Consider the following 19,528-nt stretch of genomic DNA (forward strand, 5'->3'; position numbering starts at 1 on the left):
AATGTAAAGACAGACTTTGCTCCTAATACATATGTCAGCTGACTTGAGGGATGAAGAACTGATGGGGCGTGTGCCCTTAATCACCCATGGGAGGTGAGAACTTGTAGGTCCAGGCAATTAGGGTCAACTGGTCTATACTAGTTGCAGCTGCCAAAAAAAGGCACCAGTAGCAAGGTTTCCTAGAGACAGTTTTATAACCACTTTCAGCAGAGACCAGCTATAAATATGAGAGATTAGTAGTTTATCCTTATAGGGTGTAGTGCAATGCCTGGAAATGCACATAACAGAAGGATAAAAAGAACAGCATAATGCTTAGGCATGTGTTAGAATTTATCCTTTCTCAATGAAGAGCCTGTGAAGAAAGCTTTTTTCTTAAGTCTGACTTTTTTTAGGGCTGACTTTCTGGTGGCCAGGCTGTTTCTTCAGCAGTTAGCTACCTGGTTTACACTGGAGAACTGCATTTCTTTCTAGTCTATTCTTTCATCCACTGTTTTTCTGTAGTGTAGTACAGGAACTCTAAAAACAGCATAATAAATAAATAACAAGGAGTCGCAGATTTTATGGTGCAGAAAGCATGCTTTATTTCAAATGAACAATTCTATCTCAAGGAGGTTCAACAGCTAACAAGATTTATTACTACATTAGGAGAACTAAAGCAAATTGAAGTGCAGGGCGGTACTTGATGTTGTAACAACAGTTTGTTTTCAAACTGTGGTTCATTGCTTAGTTGCCTGGAATTGACTACTGGATGTCTAATACTACCACACAAACTCGATCACTGCACCCTACGAACCTCCGAGAGGGGTACTGCTGCTGCACTTGAGTACCTAAATAGCTTCGTTGATTAAGGGGATGGCCAGGTGATGTTACTTTTTTAAAGCTATTCAGGCAGTCAATATGTCAGAAACAGTACACCTACATGGGTGAACAAAGTGCTGGCCGCTTGCACTTTGTCCAGAAATTGTCAGTCAGGTATGGAAATTATGACATAATCAGATTCAATGTAAAACATTAAAGCAACGCTTACAGGAGGGTAATTGCAAACATCACCAATGCCTTACATTTCTGAGTCAACATAAATATTCGTGCACGTATGAAATACTACGCACGGTATCATCTCTTAAGTGTAGGTAATCTTCAACAGGGAGCCTCTCTACCTGTTGAGGCATTCTTAGACATCAACAATGAGTTGAGGCGCAAAAATTAGTAATGTTGAGCAGGGTAGTCATTTGCTAGGAAACTTTCTCCTACCAACTGTGAGTTCCAAAAGTTACGTTTCAAAATGTCATAAAATAAATGGTACAAAACTTCATAACCGTTAACTTCGGCTATATACAGTATGTACATGTCAGTGAAAAAAAGTGTTTAAAATTCTTAGGTCAGTAATGACTATAAGTCATAATGTATAGCTCTGGACTTTCTCTCATTCAGGTAGGTACAAAAATATTTTTTTTTAATATTTACAGATCAGATATTTCAGTCCAAATATGAATCACTTGTAAAAAGACAAGTGTAAATAATACAGATCAAGCTCTCTAAATTGATCGAATATTAATATTCACAGTGGCAGAGTCGGTACCGAATTCATTTCCTAAATTCAGGGTATAAAGTCCACCGTCGTTCTTCTGGACATCCATGATGATCAGGGTGGTTAGATCTTCACTGGTTTCAATGTGGAATCTGCCTTGCTGGTCCTGACTGGTAATTTTTCTCCCTCTGCAGTACCATGTTATTTCAGGAGCAGGTTCACCCGAAAAGGCACAGGATAGTGTGAGAACTTTTCCTTCATCAATGCTGATATCGGATGGGAGAGCTTCAATTTTGGGTGGTACTCCTTTACAAAACAGGAGAAGAAATGCCAAGTTAGTCTGTTTCCACTAAGCCATGCAGCAGATTTACTCTGAGGACTACTTCAGGGTATTTGAAGCACTAACTCTACCAGTAATTGTATTGCTCACCTCTCAGACCTGATTTAAGCATTTTACTAGTTGAACTCTCCAGTTGAGCCATACTAGATTTCCCCATAACACTGCTGGAGCTCATCTCTACAAAGGTTTCTTTCATGGAAGACATGCTTTTGGCAGACATGCTTGCAAATTTCATTTCAGTCATGCTGCTATTGCTGAAACTGCTGAATGAAGCCTCTTGTTTAGAAGAAGCCATTTGAAAGGACTGAGAAGAAAAACTTTCGTGCATGCTTGCGTCGCCACTTGTCTTCAATACTACCTCTTTTGGAGGTTCTTCAATTAGAGCTGAGGAGCATCGCAAACATAGAAGGAAAAACCAATAACGTCACATTAACGAACGAAGTCATGCAGTTCTATATGGTTAATTTTACAGAAATGAAGAGACAGCATAGTTTGCTTTCAATGGAAAACTGCAGTGTAGTATGAAATTGTTTGCAATCATTTAATGTCCAAATCACAAACAGTAATTTATAAATGAAAGAAGTAGGAAATGGAACTGTTAGTAGTATGTATGAGCTTGAAGGAAAACATACTTAAGGAGAAACAGGTCGTCACACAGCATTTCCTATTAGAACCATTACTAGGATTAGGCACAGAAATTGTGTGCAATCAGTTCATGTTTGTAGCAGCTGTGTAATATTTTCAAATTCTTACAAGCATGGTATAGGAAAGTCTGTATTTCACTGCATTGTTCTGTAGCTATAAAAGACAACACAAAGGCTCAATCACTGTAGCTTTCCTTTAAACCCAAGCACAGTCATACAAGCAAATCAGAGCAATCCCTTGATGTTAGGAACAGTACAGCCAATAAAATACTAAACCCAGCTCAGTTATGGCTAGGTTACCATAAAAAGTTTTTACTGTGGAATTACTGTTTTATTGGAACAAATTCTGTTAGTAAATGAGGAAAGAGTAATTGCTAGCACCAAGATTTTAACACAGTCACCCTAGAAGGAATGCTCATAGCCTTCTGTTAACATGCATCTATTGGTGTAATAGAGCATCAGTGTGCTCCTTTGTGGGTGTTACAAAGATTTCTAATGCTGGTTTAGTTCTGTATGTATAATAGGCAAAACAAATAGGAACTTGTTAAAATACCTAAATCAACATTACCAATGTCTTTTATCATAAGTCATTTTAGTAGGCACACCACAGCAGAAAGTTGTGATTAGTCTGAACACAAGATGCGGAGAACAAACTTACGGAGTACAGTCAAAGATGCTGTAGCAGAGCATTGCCCATGGTAGTTTTTCGCTTTGACTGTGTATTTTCCAGTGTCACTCACTGCTGCATTTCGAATCTCAAGAGAATATATGTTTTTAGAACGTGTTACTCTGATATGTGATGAAACAGCAATCTGAGGAGGGAAAAAAACATGGTTTCATTAAGATCACTTTTAGGAATAATTTTAATTTTTCAAATAAATACATTAAATAAATACTTACAGGTTGATTATTCTTAAACCACTCAATTTCAGGAGAAGGATCCCCAGAAACTTCACAGGTGAGCAATACATCTTGTCCTTCATTGACATTTTGAGACTTAGGCTGCAGGATAAATGCTGGTTCGTTGGAGCGCTCTTTAGAAAAGGTCAGAACATACTGGCATTTAATAATGCCTTCGTCAGTTTTACCCTCACAGGTGAGTATACCTTCATCTTTATTACTAGCCTTTTTGATAGTTAGTGTGTGGTCACTTCCGGAAACACCGTATCTGTAATCGTCTGAATTTTTCAGCTCCATTCCATTCAGCACCCATTTTACTTCAGAGGCACCAGGAATGTTGGCTTTCAATGTCACTTTCTGCCCTTCAGACATTGTCATTGTAGTTGAAGAAGCTTTAATTTCGGCTTTCAATTGTTTGATGTCTTCAGTAACAATTGACTTTTTAATGACTTCTTGAACTGCTGCTTTTTCTTCAGTTGCCACTGCTGATTTCTTCTGGGTAGAAACGGTAAGCATGTCATCATCTTTCTGAACTGATTTACGAGTTTCAGATACACCTGTTACTTGGGAATAGATATTTTTAAATACTTGGCCAGTAAATTGGAAGTTAGTTTTTGAAACACCTCCTTCCCCAATAATTTCACAGGTGTATTCTCCTTTATCAGATTCCATGAGCTCATGGATTTTGAGCTCATAGGTGCCATCTGCTGCATAATGAAACTTGAAATGATGGTCGTCTTTCAGTTTTTTGCCATCCTTATACCAAGCCACTTCTCTGACACTTAAAACACTGCTTTCAACTGCACAGGATAACTTTACCTTATCTCCAAGAGTTTCCGCTTTCAGATGCTGTTTTATCTTTGGTGGAGAAGCAGTTGGTAATTGTACTTTCTCTGCTGGTACTGTTTTGTCTCCAGGTGGTGACTTTGCTTTTGGGGGACTTTTGATGGGTTCAGGAGATTTCACCCGTTTAGGAGACTTAACTGGCTCTGGAGACTTTACACGAGGCTCAGGAGATTTGATTGTTGGAGGTGATGTAATTGTTTTCTCTGGAATTTTTGTTCTTTGAATGGTCAAAGTAAAATGCGCTTCCTGTCTCCCTTCAGAATTTTCCACCACAACAGTGTAACTTCCTTCATCTGACATCTGGACTGAAGAAATTTCAAAGGTAGACTTGTACTGTGTTCGTGTTACTTGGAAGCGCCTCGATGAAACAATGGATTGACCTGCACGGAACCATGTTATTGTTGGTGCTGGTTCACCATCCACGTCACAGGAGAATCTTGCAGTCTCCCCTTCTGAAACTGTGATTGACCGTGGTTTTGTAAGGATTGTTGCTGGTAGAGTGCTTTTAAATGCCTTGTGTACAGTCCTTTCTTCCAATGCTTTTTCTTCGGCTGCAGTGATTTTTTCTTCAGAAGCAGCATAGTGTTCATACGATAAAAGTGATTCTCTTGTTGCTGACATTTCAGATTTGACCTCTCTTACTGAGGAACTTGCTTCTGTAGCAGATGCTTTCTTAAATGAGGAGACTGCATATGCCTCTGTTTTTGTCAAGTCAGGTAAAATTGACCTTGGTACTTCTTCATCTCTCCGCTGGGAAGAGTATGTAGTGTAATCTCCCCCAGTAACGTCTAGTGTTGCATAATCAGAGCATTCGCCTTTGTAGTTTGTGCATACAGCCCGGTATGTTCCACTGTCATCAATGTGGCAGTCAAGAATCTCCAGAGTTAACACACCGCTGGTATTAGTGAAATGTATCTTACTGCTCTCCTGGAGCTCAATACCATTGTGGTACCACTTCACTTCAGCAGTTGGTTTCGACTGGACATTTAGAATGAATCTGGTATTATGGCCACATGGTACGCGGTGTGAGCGCATTCTAAGGGTAATGCGAGGAGCGTGGTCAAGGGTGAAAGGCTGCTGAGTCAGAACTTCGTATTTCCTTTCCATAGTTTTCTGAGTTTTCAAAGCAGATTTCATGGACTCATATCTAGAAAATATATCAAATCTTGCCATCCTCTCAAACCGAGACAGTGATCTTTCGCTAGAAACCGGGCTAGGTGAGCGTGGTCGAGTTCTCTCTGGTGTTGGGGATCTTCTCTCACTTTCTTCAGGAGGGCGTGAGCGGGGTCGAATTAATTCAGATACAGGACGCATTAACTCAATGTAAGTTGGAGAAAGAGATCTTCTTCTGCGTAGTAATCTGGAGGGAGGTGAAAATTCCCTGTGAACATGTTGCACCATTTCTATTTCTTCTTCTTCTTCTGATGTGATCTCAGTTATTTCTCTTTCCCTTCTTCTCCTGAGTCTACTCTTTTCCTCCTCTGCCATGTATTTGAGCTCACTCCTGTATTCAGAGAGCCGCTGAGCAGTGCCAACAGGACGGAGTAATTCTTCATCCTCTCTTTCAGCCATTATTCTTTGCTTTTGTTTAGGTGGTCTGTAGGCAGCCCTGTCATGGCGTTGACGAAGCTCTGCGTAGCTTGCACTGGTCTCAGCTTTAGTTGGGATGTGATAGCTCGAGTACCTCAGGTCTCTTTTTCTTTCTTCCTCTGAACTGACCTGTGCTTCTGCAGTAGAATACCGAAGGGCAGACAGTTCAAAGCGTGGGGGGCTTCTACTTGGTGGGGAAGCAGAAAAGCCTAACTCCAGTTCTTCTTCAAGGCGCAGTCTTTCCTCTTCAGTTCTCTTCATGGCTAAATATTCATCAATAGGCAGGAGTAATTCCTCATCAGACAAGTCACCAAGAGATCGCCTTCTTGGTCTGTAGTAATATTCATAGTCTGGACTTGGGGTACGACGACGTGCTGGTCTCACAATTTCAAGATCATCTTGTGTTAGCTTTGGTATGTGCCATTTAGGCTTATATTGATCAGAAATGCGTGGCAGTGGCATCACGTAGAATTGCTCCCACCTGGAAAGACGTATGCGTTTCTGGCGTTTCTGAACAGTTCTCTCAAGTTTTCCTGGCATTTCGTACTGGTCTCTCAGCCTCTTGTACCACTTCATGTCTGACAGAGGCACAAAGTGTTTAATGTTCTGATCTTCCTCAAGAGTAGTGCGCACATGTTTGCGAGGCTCTGGGACCTCGTATGGCATACGAAGTCTTCTTTCTTCCTTCTTTTCTTCTTTCTTAATTTCATATTCACCTTTGATGGTCTTAGTGCTAACAGCTGGTTTATATAAGATAGCAGCTTCTCTGAGAGCCTCTTGTGCAGTTTGTGTCAGTGGAACAGCTTCAACCCCAGAAAGGATTTCTGCCATTCGTAAGGTCTTGTCAATTTGCCTCTGTACGTGCTTTTCACGCTCTTCTTCAGTCTTGTACTCACGCTTGACATATTTCAAGCGTTCGACTTTTAGATAAGCCTGACAGCTTGTAGATCCAGCGCTGTTTGTAGCAGTAACTCTGTAATAACCACTGTCTTCTGGTAAAGTATCTCTGATATGCAAAGCATAATAATCTAAACCTTCATGAATTATATCAAAGTTAGGACCAAAGGATAGAGGTTGACCATCTTTCTCCCATTTCAGTGTTGGTTTTGGTACACCACATACCCTGATCTCAAAACTTACACTTTGGCCTTCTTGACATTCAGCATTTGCCAGCAGTCTTTTAAACATTGGCCTTAGTGTGGCATCTGCTGGAGGTGGATGCGGAATTACAGTCAGCTTAGCTTTGCAGCTGTCTTCGCCATATTTATTGCGTGCCACAATACTGTATTCAGCATCATCCTCTTCAGTGACATTATTGATGACGAGTTGATAAAGACCCTTGTCCGATTCAAAAGTGTACTTCTTATCATCATCACCAGGTTTGATTTTCTGGCCTGATTTGAACCATGTTAAGCGAGGTTCTGGGTGAACTGTTATAGTTACTCCAAACCTGACATTTTCTCCAACGTATGCTGTGCGGTTATACAAAGGCAGAGTAAATTCCGGTGGACGCTCTAATAGTCTCATAGTATCAACCCGTCGTTTCACTTTCCTAACAGTTCTGCATCTGTAGTGCTCAGAAATGTCTCTCACACCTTTAACAAAAAGTTCTGCATAAGAGCTGTCTTCACCATAGTCATTTACTACCTTGCATCTGTAAGTACCATCATCAGATTTAGAAACATCTTTGACATACATGGTTGCCACCCCTTCTTCGTATTTGATTTCGTATTTCTCATTGCTTTCTAACTGCCTCATACCAAAGTACCATGTGACTTGTGTGGACTGATCATAGTTTTCAATCCTACATACATATTTGGCATGCCCTCCTTCTTCTGTAACAGTATGTTTTATCTGTCCAGCAATGGGACCAATGTCTATTGACGCAACTTTAACTTTAGCCACCGTTACACCTTTCTGAGATCGAATCGCACCTCCACAGGAAATGCGGGCTACTGACACGACTGTGTTCCACTCCTTCTTTACTAGAGTTTGGTAGTAACGCCTGTGCCTCAGGGTCTTGATGACTTTAGTGCTGGTCTTTTCTGTCTGCTGTTTTAGCCATGCGTGGTTAAGTGCTTCAGCAGCTGTCATCCGAGCTTTTCTTTCCTTTACTAATAGGCGATCAATGAAGTCCATGGCCTCAATGCTTATGTCTTTGAATGCTTCATCATCAAAGTTGTATTCAGCATTTAGAATATTTTCAATAACTTGTTGGTTTGTTTCAGCAATGAAAGGATTAATGCCACTGAGAAGTATGTATGTTAGAGCACCAACTGACCACATGTCAGTAGCTGTGCTGACCAAGTCATGATGATGTACTTCAGGTGCATAATATTCAGGAGAAGTGAACTGGAGTCTAAAGCTGTCTCCAGGCTTCAACTGTCTGGCTTGACCAAATTCAACAATTTTAATTACAGAGCTTCTTCTTGTGACATAAATAATATTGTCTGGTTTAATATCAAAATGTCCGATGCTGTGGTGATGTAAAAATTCTAGTGCATCGCAGACCTGGCGTACATAACTTACTATTTCTCTTTCATTCAGTTCAAATGAAGCTGTGCTGATCCTTTCAAAGATGTCAACTCCAGAAATAAATTCAAAGATCATGACCAATTCTTCTAGGCTCTCAAATGATTCATGAAGATACAGGATATTTCTGTGCCTAGCAATGTTTAGAATGGAAATTTCTTTCTTTACCAAAACTTGATCAGCACCCTTTACTTTGACAAACTTGGCCAGGTAAGTCTTTTTTGAAACTGCCTCAACACAGCGGTGTGCAATGCCAAACTGTCCACGTCCAAGCTCTTCTGCAATCATGTATTTGTCATAGAGTTCCTTTGTGGAATAGTGAGCTGCTTTAACTGTGGTGACTTCTCTGGTCTCATCAACTTCTTCGTCATAGTTCATTACTCTGGTCTTATCTTCCTTTGTTATGATTGGATCAGTAGGTTCAGAAGGCTGGCTTTGGCCAAACTTGTTTTCTGCAATTACACGGAACTGGTAGGTGGTCTTGCCAAATAGGTTCACTACCGTGTATCGTGTATCACGAGCTTGTGCAACACGAATCCATCGCTCTGCTGTTGTAGCACGTTTCTCGATAATGTAGTTCATGATTCTGCTTCCACCATCAGTGGCTGGTTCATTCCAGGTTAAGTTGACTGAATCCCTTGAAATGTCCGTTACCTTCAGACCTCTTGGTGGATCAGGCACATCAGCCACATCTAATTCAACTGTTTTTTGATCAATTCCAAATCTGTTTTTGGCACAAACAATGTAAAACCCTGCGTCTTTTCTGTCAACGCCATTTGGGAAAACAAGAGATGTGAATGATCGCGTAACAATGACTTGGTAGTGTCCATTAGTATCGATGAGGTCTTGTCCCTTCTGCCATGTGATTACAGGGTGAGGCTTGCCACTGAATGGAATCTTGATGCTCACTACTTCCCCTCGGAGGGCATGAACAGCTCCCATGCCTTCCAGGTTTTTGGGCAAGTGGATCTTTGCGGGAACTGGAATAGAAGGAGGAAGAAAAAACAACACATGACCAAAAGCACAAGAGAAGAGCACCAACAGTCTAAATATTCAAAGCTTAAAAAGAATTTATCTTGGGAATCAAGACCCTTCACTCACCTTCAACATCCAAAGAGGCAGTGCCAGACACAGATCCTCCTTGGTTGGTAGCTCTAACTTGATATACTGTGGCATCATCATCTGTTACACTTGTTATGACCAGCTGGTGATATCCACCCTTGAATTCCTGTATCTTGATCTTTTCACCATCTGGCATGATTTCTTTGCCCTGTCTGTACCACTTGACAATCGGTTTAGGGTGGCCAGTGACTTTGCAGACAAATGTGGCATTAGCTTGAAATTTCACATTCAGATTCCTTAGTTCTTCCTTGAAATGTGGAGCTTGAATTGGTACGTCAGATTTTGGAATGACTGGTTGTGATACCTCACTCCACTCACTTTCACCACCAAGATTTTCACATTTTACACGAAACTCGTATTCAAGACCTTCAATAAGATCTTTCACAGAATAGACGGTTTCACGAATTTCATCTGTTGTTACAGAAATCCACTTGTTTTGTTTTTTCTCACGCTTCTCAAGATAATAAGTTCTAATCTTTGCACCGCCATCACTTGCAGGTGGCTTCCATGAGACAACACAAGAATCCTTTGTGACAGCACTTGCTACTGGCTGACCAGGTTGTCCTGGTTTTTCTGTAAAGAATAAAAAGTTTCAGTAAGTGACGTGAGCTTGCCTTAGCAATTACAGGGCCATACCGAAATTGGTATTTTGGCGTCCACTTACCAAATGGAGGCTTCATAACAACAACTGATGAAACTTCCAGTGCTTCACTAATGCCATATGTATTCTGAGCAGAAACACGGAAATAATAGCCTGCATTTTCAGTCAGGTTAACAATTCTGCAGGTTGTGCCTGAAATGCTTGAGGATACAAGTTGCCATTCTGCTCCTTCTTTGGCTTCACGTTTCTCTATGATGTAATTGGTTATCATGGCACCTCCATCATCCTCTGGTGTTTTCCAGCTTATCACCACAGAATTCTTCAGTATAGACTCTATTACAATTGGCCCTACTGGTTTATCTGGCTTATCTGTAAAAGAAAAAATATTATATTTTTAGTTCTTTTGCCAGTAAATATTTGAGAAAATATTCCACAAAAATACTGAAAATAAAATTATTTACCTTGTATTTCCACATTAAGTACAGTGTCAACCGTTCCAAATATGTTGCTGAGTTGCACTTTGTACTTCCCAGCATGAGTCTTGTGCTGGACATTCTTAATAGCAAGATGAGTATAATGCTCTGTGTTCTCAATAGTAACTGTTTCTGATCCTCTCAAAGGTTTGTTGCCGTGGAACCAAGTTATTGCTGGTACTGGTCGGCCAATGTACACAACGTGAAGACGGAGGGTGCCACCTGCACCTGCATAGTATTTCTCTTTCAATGGGAAGCCAGGATGGAACTGAGGAGGAGCCTGCAATAATAGCTTGCCACTAGTTTCAATTTCTCCGACATCATTGGTAGCCATACAAGTATAGAGACCTTCATCCTCCTGTTCATCTGTTATTACTGTCAGTGTATGGTTGCGGCCATCAGATGACATTTTGTATTTTCGGCTTTGTAGCAGTTCTTTGCCAAACCGGTACCATTTAATATCAGGCAAAGGTCTCCCAACAATCTGGCATGTCAGCTGAGCTGCTTCACCCAGTTTGGTTGTAACATCCTGCATTTCTTTTCTTACGGCAGGTGCTTCTCCAGCTACAACAAAGAAAATAAAAAAATAATGAAGGTTACTATGAAATTTTCTCTATTGCTATATTACCAGAAATTAATTTGTAATTGTGCCTCTTATACTTGAAAGACTGTGCTTTAAGACATTCCAACATGACCTTGTTGGCAGACAGCACATACAACAAATAGGTAGCATGTTAAGTGCAGCACAATGGTTTATGACACAGCAAATCACAGCAATATCACAGCAAATATGACAGTATATTTTTGCTTACATGTTAATTTAGTTTTCACTGCCATAGCAGTCCTTCGAGGTCTGCTGAGGCCAGTCTGATTTTCTGCAAAAACACGGAACTCGTATTCTGTAGCCTCTAGTAAACCTCCTACTGTAAACTGCCTGTCCTTGATGCGTTCTTTGTTACATTTTTTCCAGGTGCTTTCTCCAGACTGGCGATATTCAACCCAATAGCCAAGGATCTCTTTGCCACCATCACTTTCAGGTCGTTCCCATTCTAATGTAATGCTGTCCTTAAATATAGAAATGATCTCAATTTCTCCAGGTTGGCTTGGTTTGTCTGAAAATTAAAATAGATACAGAAAATAAATTCCACTTTAAATGTCACTAAGTTGCTCTTCAGAAGATCTGTTAATGCAAACTTTTTCTTACCAAATGGATCTTTGCATACAACTGGTTCAGAAGCAGGACTTGCTTCACTTTCACCAATGTCATTTTGAGCAATGATCCGGAATTGATATTCAGCATCTGGAACAAGTCCTGTGACTGTGTACATTGTAGTGGTAATCTGTGTTTTATTATGCCGGACCCACTTTTCTGTGGAGGTCTCTCTACGTTCAATGTAGTAGCCAGTTACACGAGAACCACCATCATCTTTAGGTCTGGACCAGGACAGGTTGACAGAACTCTTTGTAACATCAAGCACTTCAGGCGGGTTGCTTGGAGGCTCTGGAGGATCTGTTAGTAATTATAATAATAAAAATAGTGGAAATAATAGTAATGTAACATTAAAACATTTGCATATACTATTGCACTGTTAGAACCATAATGTAGAAATTAAAAATTATTGTTTAAAAAAAAAATCTAAAAGGGGACTTACTTAGAGGTGTCTTTGGTACTGCTGGTTCTTCAGATTTGAGAGATTTGCTTACACCAAAATGGTTTTCAGCTGAAACACGGAAGTGATATTCTACATTTTCTTTGAGCCCTTTCACCACTAGTGATGTCCCTTTCACTCTAGAGTCAACAGTGTACCAGGCAGTCTTCGGTACTTCTCGTCTCTCAACAATATAACCTAGGATATCTGCACCACCATCATCTGTAGGAGGTCTCCAGCTTACTCTGACAGAACGAGCTTGTATATCATCATACTCAAGTGGCCCCTCTGGTGGATTTGGTATGCCAATCACTCTGACTTTAATATACACAGCTTTTTTGCCACACTTGTTTTCAAGTGCCAAATCATAGGTTCCTGAATCTTCTCTTTCTGCATCTTTGATCACAAGTTCTGTGTGAGTGTCAGAAGTCGCAATCATGGCCCTCTTGCTGATGTCGTGTCCTTCTTTTGTCCATTTGCATATTGGGATGGGCTTACCCTTAATGGGTATTGTAAGCCTGATAACTCCACCTTGTCTCACCATGAGACCTTCCTGGTATTTCTCATCAAGTTCATAGTCAGGATATTCTGTAAACAAAATTAACATGTCATGATATGTCTGTTTTACAGGTAATATCATAGGCAAATACTTTTTTAGGGCAACTCTCAATGGGAGTTAAGACTTAAAATGTCTTACCAAGCATTTCTGTTATTTTGACTGTTCCTGGAACTTCAGCAGGTTCTCCTGGCCCACCAGCATTGCAGGCTAGCACACGGAATCTGTACTCTGCACCCTGGGGGAGATGTGTCAAGGTGTATTCACGAATCTTGGTTGGCGTAGTATTGCATTTGGTCCATTCAAATTGATCAACCTTCTGCATCTCAATTAAGTAGCCAGTAACTTTAGAACCACCTTCATCTTCTGGTGGACTCCAAGCCAGGGAGACAGATGTTCTTGTAGTATCAGTGACTCTTGGATTCTGAGGTTTACCTGGAGGAGCTGGAAGAGAAGATCAGATAGGGGAGTGGAATCTTTTTTATGATATTTAAAAGATGCAAAAAATTCTAACTTGCAACATATCATCTGTATTAAGTCTATAGGATTTATACAGGACAACTTAGAATGAAAGATTTTCACTAATATTTTCTTGGTTTTCTTCAGTCAGAATCACGGAATGGTAGGGGTTGGACCTCTGCGGATCATCTAGTCCAACCCCCATGCCGAAGTAGGGTCACCTACAGCAGGCTGCACAGGACCTTGTCCAGGCGGGTCTTGAGTATCTCCAGAGAAGGAGACTCCACAATCCCTCTGGGCAGCCTGTTCCAGTGCTCCGTCACCCTCAGAGTGAAGAAGTTCTGCTTCATGTTCAGCTGGAATTTACTATGGTTCAGCTTGTGCCCATTGCCCCTTGTCCTGTCTCTGGGCACCACTGAAAAGAGTTTGACCCCATCCTCCTGACACCCACCCTTAAGATATTTATAGGCATTTATAAGGTCCCCTCTCAGCCTTCTCTTCTTCAGGCTGAACAAGCCCAGCTCCCTCAGCCTTTCCTCATAGGACAGATGCTCCAGTCCCCTAATCATCCTCGTAGCCCTTCTCTGGACTCTCTCCAGTAGCTCCTCATCTTTCTTGAAGTGGGAAGCCCAGAACTGGACGCAGTACTCCAGATAGGGCCTCACTAGGGCAGAGTAGAGTGGAAGGAGAACCTCCCTCGTCCTGCTGGCCACTCTCTTCTTAATGCACCCCAGGATCCCATTGGCCATTTTGGCAACCAAGGCATGCTGCTGGCTCATGGTTAACCTGTCATCCACCAGGATACCCAGGTCCCTCTCCACAGAACTGCTCTCCAGCAGGTCCGCCCCAAGCCTGTACTGGTGCATTGGGTTGTTCCTCCCCAGGAACCTCATCATTCATCTCACCTCAATCTCATTTGTTAATACAGCCAAATAAATTTCCAAATTAGAAAAAAGAGTTAGTTTTGCTAGTATTATTCCCTTCTGCCATAATGTGCTTAATCCATGTAGGAAATTACCAATTGGATCTCTGGCGACAGCAGACTTGGAGGGACGGCTGGGTTTCCCAGTGCCTCTGGCATTGATTGCTGTGACTCGGTGTTCATATTCTAATCCTTCAACCAACCCAGTGGAACGGTAACGAGTCATAGTGACTGGAACTTTATTCACACGGATCCATCTATCTGCTCTAACTTCTTTGCGTTCCACGATGTAACCAGTAATCTGTGAGTCACCGTCATCTTCTGGAGGATACCAAGTTAATGTCATGCCATCTCGAGAGACATCAAACACTTCTGGAGTGCCAGGAGGACCAGGAATACCTGCAAAAATACACTGAATTAGTGAAGAAAGCATCAAATGATTCTACATATTAGTAATATGCAACATATTGCCAACGACAATGTAATATCAATGGCCTATCAAACTCATCAGCAGATATCAAAGTACTTTACAAACTAGGTCACTTAAATACTCCTGTTTTTGTAATGGAGTAAAACAATTTTTAAGGCTAATGGTAGACCTGAGCAGAAAATCCAGGTTCTGTGCAGTGTGTCTGTAACACCTATTAGATTTGTGGATGGCATTTTTCTCTGGAAATACAAGAAGACTACTGTGCATCATAATGTACCATATTACTTGGTGAAAGAAAGTAGTAACATCTAGAAAAATCTTATCTATGTGTGGGTATATAAGCCCATTTAAATATATATTTTTATTTTTAAAGGTAGAGAATAAGCAAAATTTCAGACTTACGGATTCTGCTTTTACATTCTATAATTTCAGACTGCAGGTAAGATCCAATGCCAAAGCGGTTTGTAGCAGCCACACGGAACACGTATTCTGCACCTTCAATAAGTCTGGTGAACTTAAATGTTGTCCTTGTTACTGACTCTGAAACTGGCATCCATCCAGGACGGTGAGCATCGCGCTGTTCTACCACATAGCCACTAAGGGTAGCTCCACCATCCAGTTCAGGTGGCTCCCAGGAGATGGTTATATAATTGGAATCAATTTCATCAATTCGGATAGGTCCAACAGGTGGTCCAGGTTTGTCTAGAAAAAAAAAGAAAATTAAAAGACAAAAAAAAAGTGGAGAAAAGGAATCATATTGCTGATGTAACAAAGTTCAGATGGAGAAAGACCATGCACGATTATTTTCATAAATCCTTACCAAGGATTATAACCTTTATTGTATCAGTAACTGTTCCAGTTGTGTTCTTCAGTTCAAGTGTATATTCTCCAGTGTCATGTATGTTGGTCTCACGCACAATTAATTTAGTCATTTTGGCAACAGTCTCCATTTTGATGCGTTCTGATTCTTTTAGTTTAGAACCAGCAAAGAACCAAGATGCAGCTGGAGGTGGCCGTCCTTCAATTGGAATAGCTAACTCAATGGGCTTGCCAGCAGGTACATGAATTGTCTTCTGAGGTATTCCAGCAAAGTCAATTGTTGGTAGAACTAAGAAAAGCAAATAATTGATATTTTAAATATCCATTTTCTAAATATCACATTCATTTGTTGTAAGCTTTACCCTGTTATTTTTAACAGTAGATACCTACCTTTTTGATCTTGTACTGTCACTGCTGTGACAATCTCTCGTGGTTCTGACATGCCCTTCTGGTTCTGTGCTCTGACCCTGAACAAGTACTGTTCACCTTCATTTAGAGAGATTATTGTATGCTCATAGACAGTAGGCTTCAATGTCACTACCTTCAACCATCTTTCTGTTCCAGCTTTGCTGGCCTCAATCACATAGCCAGTCAATCTGCTGCCACCATCATGCGGTGGTTTCTCCCATGCAAGAGTAACAGTTGATTTAGTGGTGTCAATCACTTCAAGTTTTTGTGGTACCATGGGGACATCAGATACTAGTACTGCATCAGATGTTTCACAAGCTTCACCAATGCCATAAATATTTTCTGGTAATACTCTGAAATAATACAAAGCTCCTTCTAGAAGTCCAGTAACTCTATATAGTGTCTTGCTGCATTTGGTAGTGACAGTCTTGTAAGCTCTCATGGAAGCTTCACGTTTCTCAATTATATAATTATTGACTGGGGCTCCGCCATCAATGGTTGGGATATCCCAAGTGAGTGAGACAGAATCTTTTGATACTTCCTTAATTCTCACTGCAGCTGGTGGACCAGGTGTATCTAAAACAAAACAAAAGAAGATTTTTTTTTCTTTCCTTTTAGATCCTTTCCTTTTACAGTCAATGACTGATTCTGCATAAAAAATACAGCGCTGGGATTTGATTTATAAAGTAGCACATCTTTAGAAATTATGTATTTTCCTTTGGATTAGATTGTTTTTCTGACTTTCCAAACATTCTCATGTTATTTAAACTGCAAACATCTTTTGGAAATGAATGACTTTCTTATTCCTGAGCAACGTATGCTATGAGCAATGTAATGCTCATGTACAATTGTAGGAGTACTTACCATACACTTTTACAGATATAGTTGCAGATTTCTTTCCTGATTGATTTTCAGCCTCAATGACATATTTTCCAGCGTCATATCGATTAACTTTATCCACAATAAGCAGAGTGTAGCTGTCAGTGGTATCAATAATAGCTCGACTTACAAGGTCAACACCCTGCTTGCTCCATGTGATTACAGGAGCAGGTCTGCCAGATACAGAGACCATTAGGCGCAGTGAACCACCAGCTCTGACTGTGACTGTCTTCTTCAGATCATCAGCAAGCTCCAGCTCAGGTATTTCTGATGAAGGGTGTAAGAAACATGGAATTAATCTTTTAGTAGTTCTAAAGGAAATTACAATTATTCCTTAAAATATACATTAAATCTTCAAATTACCTATTCTTTCCACAGGTTCTATTTCTGCTGATGATTCACTAAATTCACTCATACCATTCACATTTGTAGCAGCAACTCTGAATTGGTATTTCTGGGTTGTTTTAAGACCAGTCAGGGTGAACTCAGCATTCCTCAGAGTGGCAGTTGTATGTGGTCGATACCACTGCTCAGTACCTTCTTCTTTCATTTCAAGAACATAGCCTAAGATGTCAGCACCACCATCGTATGTGGGCTTTGACCATGCTAAACTTATGCTGTGCTTAGTAGTATCCACAACTCTTGGAGCTGAAGGTGGCGCAGGAGTATCTTTGAAAATGAAGAAAATGCATTTCACATTGGTGCAGGAAACATATTACAGTTAATAACAATTTCTAAACAGCTAATGTCAGGAAATGCATTTAACTATAACTGCTTTTAAGTTTCTTGTAATATTAGCTAGTTCAATGAGATCATATGTGGTTTGGGGTATCATAGTCAAAGTGTCAGCATGGGTTTATGCTCCATTTTGATAAGTAAATATTAAAATATGTTTTAGATGCGGTAACTTACATGATGGTTCTTTACATAACATGTATTGTGAAGCTTCACTAGGCTCACTGTTCCCAGCAGCATTCACTGCAGTGACACGGAACTGGTACTGGCTACCTTCCATGAGACCAGTGACTTTCAGTCTGGTATCATAAACAGTGTAATCTCTGTTCACTCGTGTCCAGCGCAGACTTTTCTTTTCACGTTTGTCCACAAGATAGTCCTTAATCTCACTGCCACCATCTGATTCTGGTTTCATCCACTGAATAATGATATGTTCCTTGCCGACACCCACTTCTTCAGGAGCACCAGGCTGTGTTGGGATAGCTGTTTTTATTTAAAAGGTGAAAAAAAATTATTTAACAAATTTTTTATCTATGAGAAATATTCTACAAATTCTGATGCAGAATGGAAGATAGTAACACTCACTGAAAGCATTCCTGGCAATCACAGGTTCTGTTTCAAGTGGAACACCTGCTCCATATTTGTTGACAGCTCTCACACGGAAGATGTATTCATTATTCTTAATAAGTTTTGTTACCACACATGACAGAGTCTGGCATTCAGCCTCAACAATAACCCAGTGAAGTCTGCTGGTTTCACGCCTTTCTACAATATAGTGAGTAATTTGTGCACCTCCATCTTCCTCAGGAATGTTCCATGCCAGAGTACATTTCTCTTCTGTTACTCTGCTAACAGTGATTTTGCCTGCGCATGGACCTGGTGAATCTGGGTGGGGATGACAATAAGTATTGTTATTAGCAGCTAAGAAAAAGTGTCTCACTCTTATTTAAAAGAATGTGGTTTTTTTAGTATACTAAGTATGAATATTAATCATGGGATACATACCAAGCACTTTGACAAGAACAGATATTTGTTTCGTCCCACTGGCATTTTTAACTGTTAGAGTGTATTTTCCAGTATCACTTCTGTCACAGAGCTTGATAACTGCAATGGCTCGTTTGCTGGTATATTGCAGAGATATCTTTTCACATAGATCCAATTCCCTGTCACCTTTGGACCAGAAGACTTTTGGTTCTGGTTTCCCACCAATGGCCGCATCGAGAACAAGATCTGATCCAGCCCTAATGGTCACAATTTCTCCCTGCAGTCTGGCATCAAGTTCAGCCTTTGGTGGTGCTGCCACAAGGAAAAAGAGATTAAAAACAAATTACATGATAGTACTAAAAATAGAACATTATGTTTTTAATTGTTCCAAGTGAATATTTCTTACAGTATTCGTCTTTGCAAATGACAGCACCAGTTGATTCAGATCCTTTGCTAATCACACCAGCAGCATTCTTTGCTAGTACACGGAATTCGTATGCTTCATCTTCACTAAGAGCTGTCACAGTAAAAAAGTTTTCTGAGACAATGGTATAATTGCATTTCAGCCAGCGTCCATCACCAGATTCATTATATGGTTTGCGCTCTATAATATATCCGATAATTTTGCTTCCACCATCATAAAGGGGTGCTGACCAGCTCAGTGACACTGTAGATCTGGTGACATCTGTTACTTCTGGTCTTCCTGGTGGATCTGGAGGAATAAAACAGAAAAATTAGAAATACAGTTCTATTTTAGCTTAAATAACAACATCATTCTGAAAATAATACCTACCAACTGGATTTTGAGCCACTACAGGTCTGGAAGCTTCACTAGCTTTGCTAACCCCTGCAACATTTAGAGCATAGGTTCTGAATTGATATTCTAGTCCTTCCACTAATCCCATGACTTTGTAGTTGCATTCAGAGCATGGCACTTTGTTTTCCTTCACCCAAAGGATGGTGTTGCGCTCCTTCTTTTCAACCCAATATCCAATGACTTTGCTGCCACCATCATGATAGGGTTCCTCCCAGCGAATGGCCATGGCAGTTGCAGACACAGAATAGACTTCTGGCCTTGAAGGTGGGCTCGGTGGGACTAAACACAAAAAAG

The 19,528-nt window shown here is 40.5% G+C and overlaps 1 protein-coding gene across 32 annotated transcripts in view; it reads right to left on the reverse strand.

Annotated features, from left to right (window-relative positions):
- Positions 1-556: 556 nt before the first annotated feature.
- TTN (titin) overlaps positions 557-19,528 on the reverse strand; it is a 245,384-nt gene continuing 226,412 nt past the window's right edge. For 31 of the 32 annotated variants that reach the window (XM_075430105.1, XM_075430099.1, XM_075430122.1 and 28 more), the window contains 22 exons: positions 19,211-19,513; positions 18,824-19,129; positions 18,439-18,729; positions 18,019-18,318; positions 17,611-17,916; positions 17,062-17,367; positions 16,684-16,965; positions 15,802-16,395; positions 15,413-15,700; positions 14,995-15,294; positions 14,259-14,561; positions 12,923-13,225; positions 12,229-12,813; positions 11,781-12,086; positions 11,389-11,688; positions 10,565-11,140; positions 10,167-10,472; positions 9,482-10,075; positions 3,413-9,360; positions 3,171-3,324; positions 1,959-2,252; positions 557-1,834 (listed from right to left, as the gene is read on the reverse strand). In XM_075430105.1, coding sequence (XP_075286220.1) covers positions 1,536-1,834; positions 1,959-2,252; positions 3,171-3,324; positions 3,413-9,360; positions 9,482-10,075; positions 10,167-10,472; positions 10,565-11,140; positions 11,389-11,688; positions 11,781-12,086; positions 12,229-12,813; positions 12,923-13,225; positions 14,259-14,561; positions 14,995-15,294; positions 15,413-15,700; positions 15,802-16,395; positions 16,684-16,965; positions 17,062-17,367; positions 17,611-17,916; positions 18,019-18,318; positions 18,439-18,729; positions 18,824-19,129; positions 19,211-19,513 — 13,244 coding nt within the window. In that variant the 3' untranslated portion in view covers positions 557-1,535. The remainder of the gene's footprint in view (positions 1,835-1,958; positions 2,253-3,170; positions 3,325-3,412; positions 9,361-9,481; positions 10,076-10,166; positions 10,473-10,564; positions 11,141-11,388; positions 11,689-11,780; positions 12,087-12,228; positions 12,814-12,922; positions 13,226-14,258; positions 14,562-14,994; positions 15,295-15,412; positions 15,701-15,801; positions 16,396-16,683; positions 16,966-17,061; positions 17,368-17,610; positions 17,917-18,018; positions 18,319-18,438; positions 18,730-18,823; positions 19,130-19,210; positions 19,514-19,528) is intronic. The other variant, XM_075430106.1, reaches the window with a different exon arrangement.

This window comes from Opisthocomus hoazin, chromosome 9, assembly GCF_030867145.1.
Source record: "Opisthocomus hoazin isolate bOpiHoa1 chromosome 9, bOpiHoa1.hap1, whole genome shotgun sequence".
Taxonomy (NCBI): Eukaryota; Metazoa; Chordata; class Aves; order Opisthocomiformes; family Opisthocomidae; genus Opisthocomus; species Opisthocomus hoazin.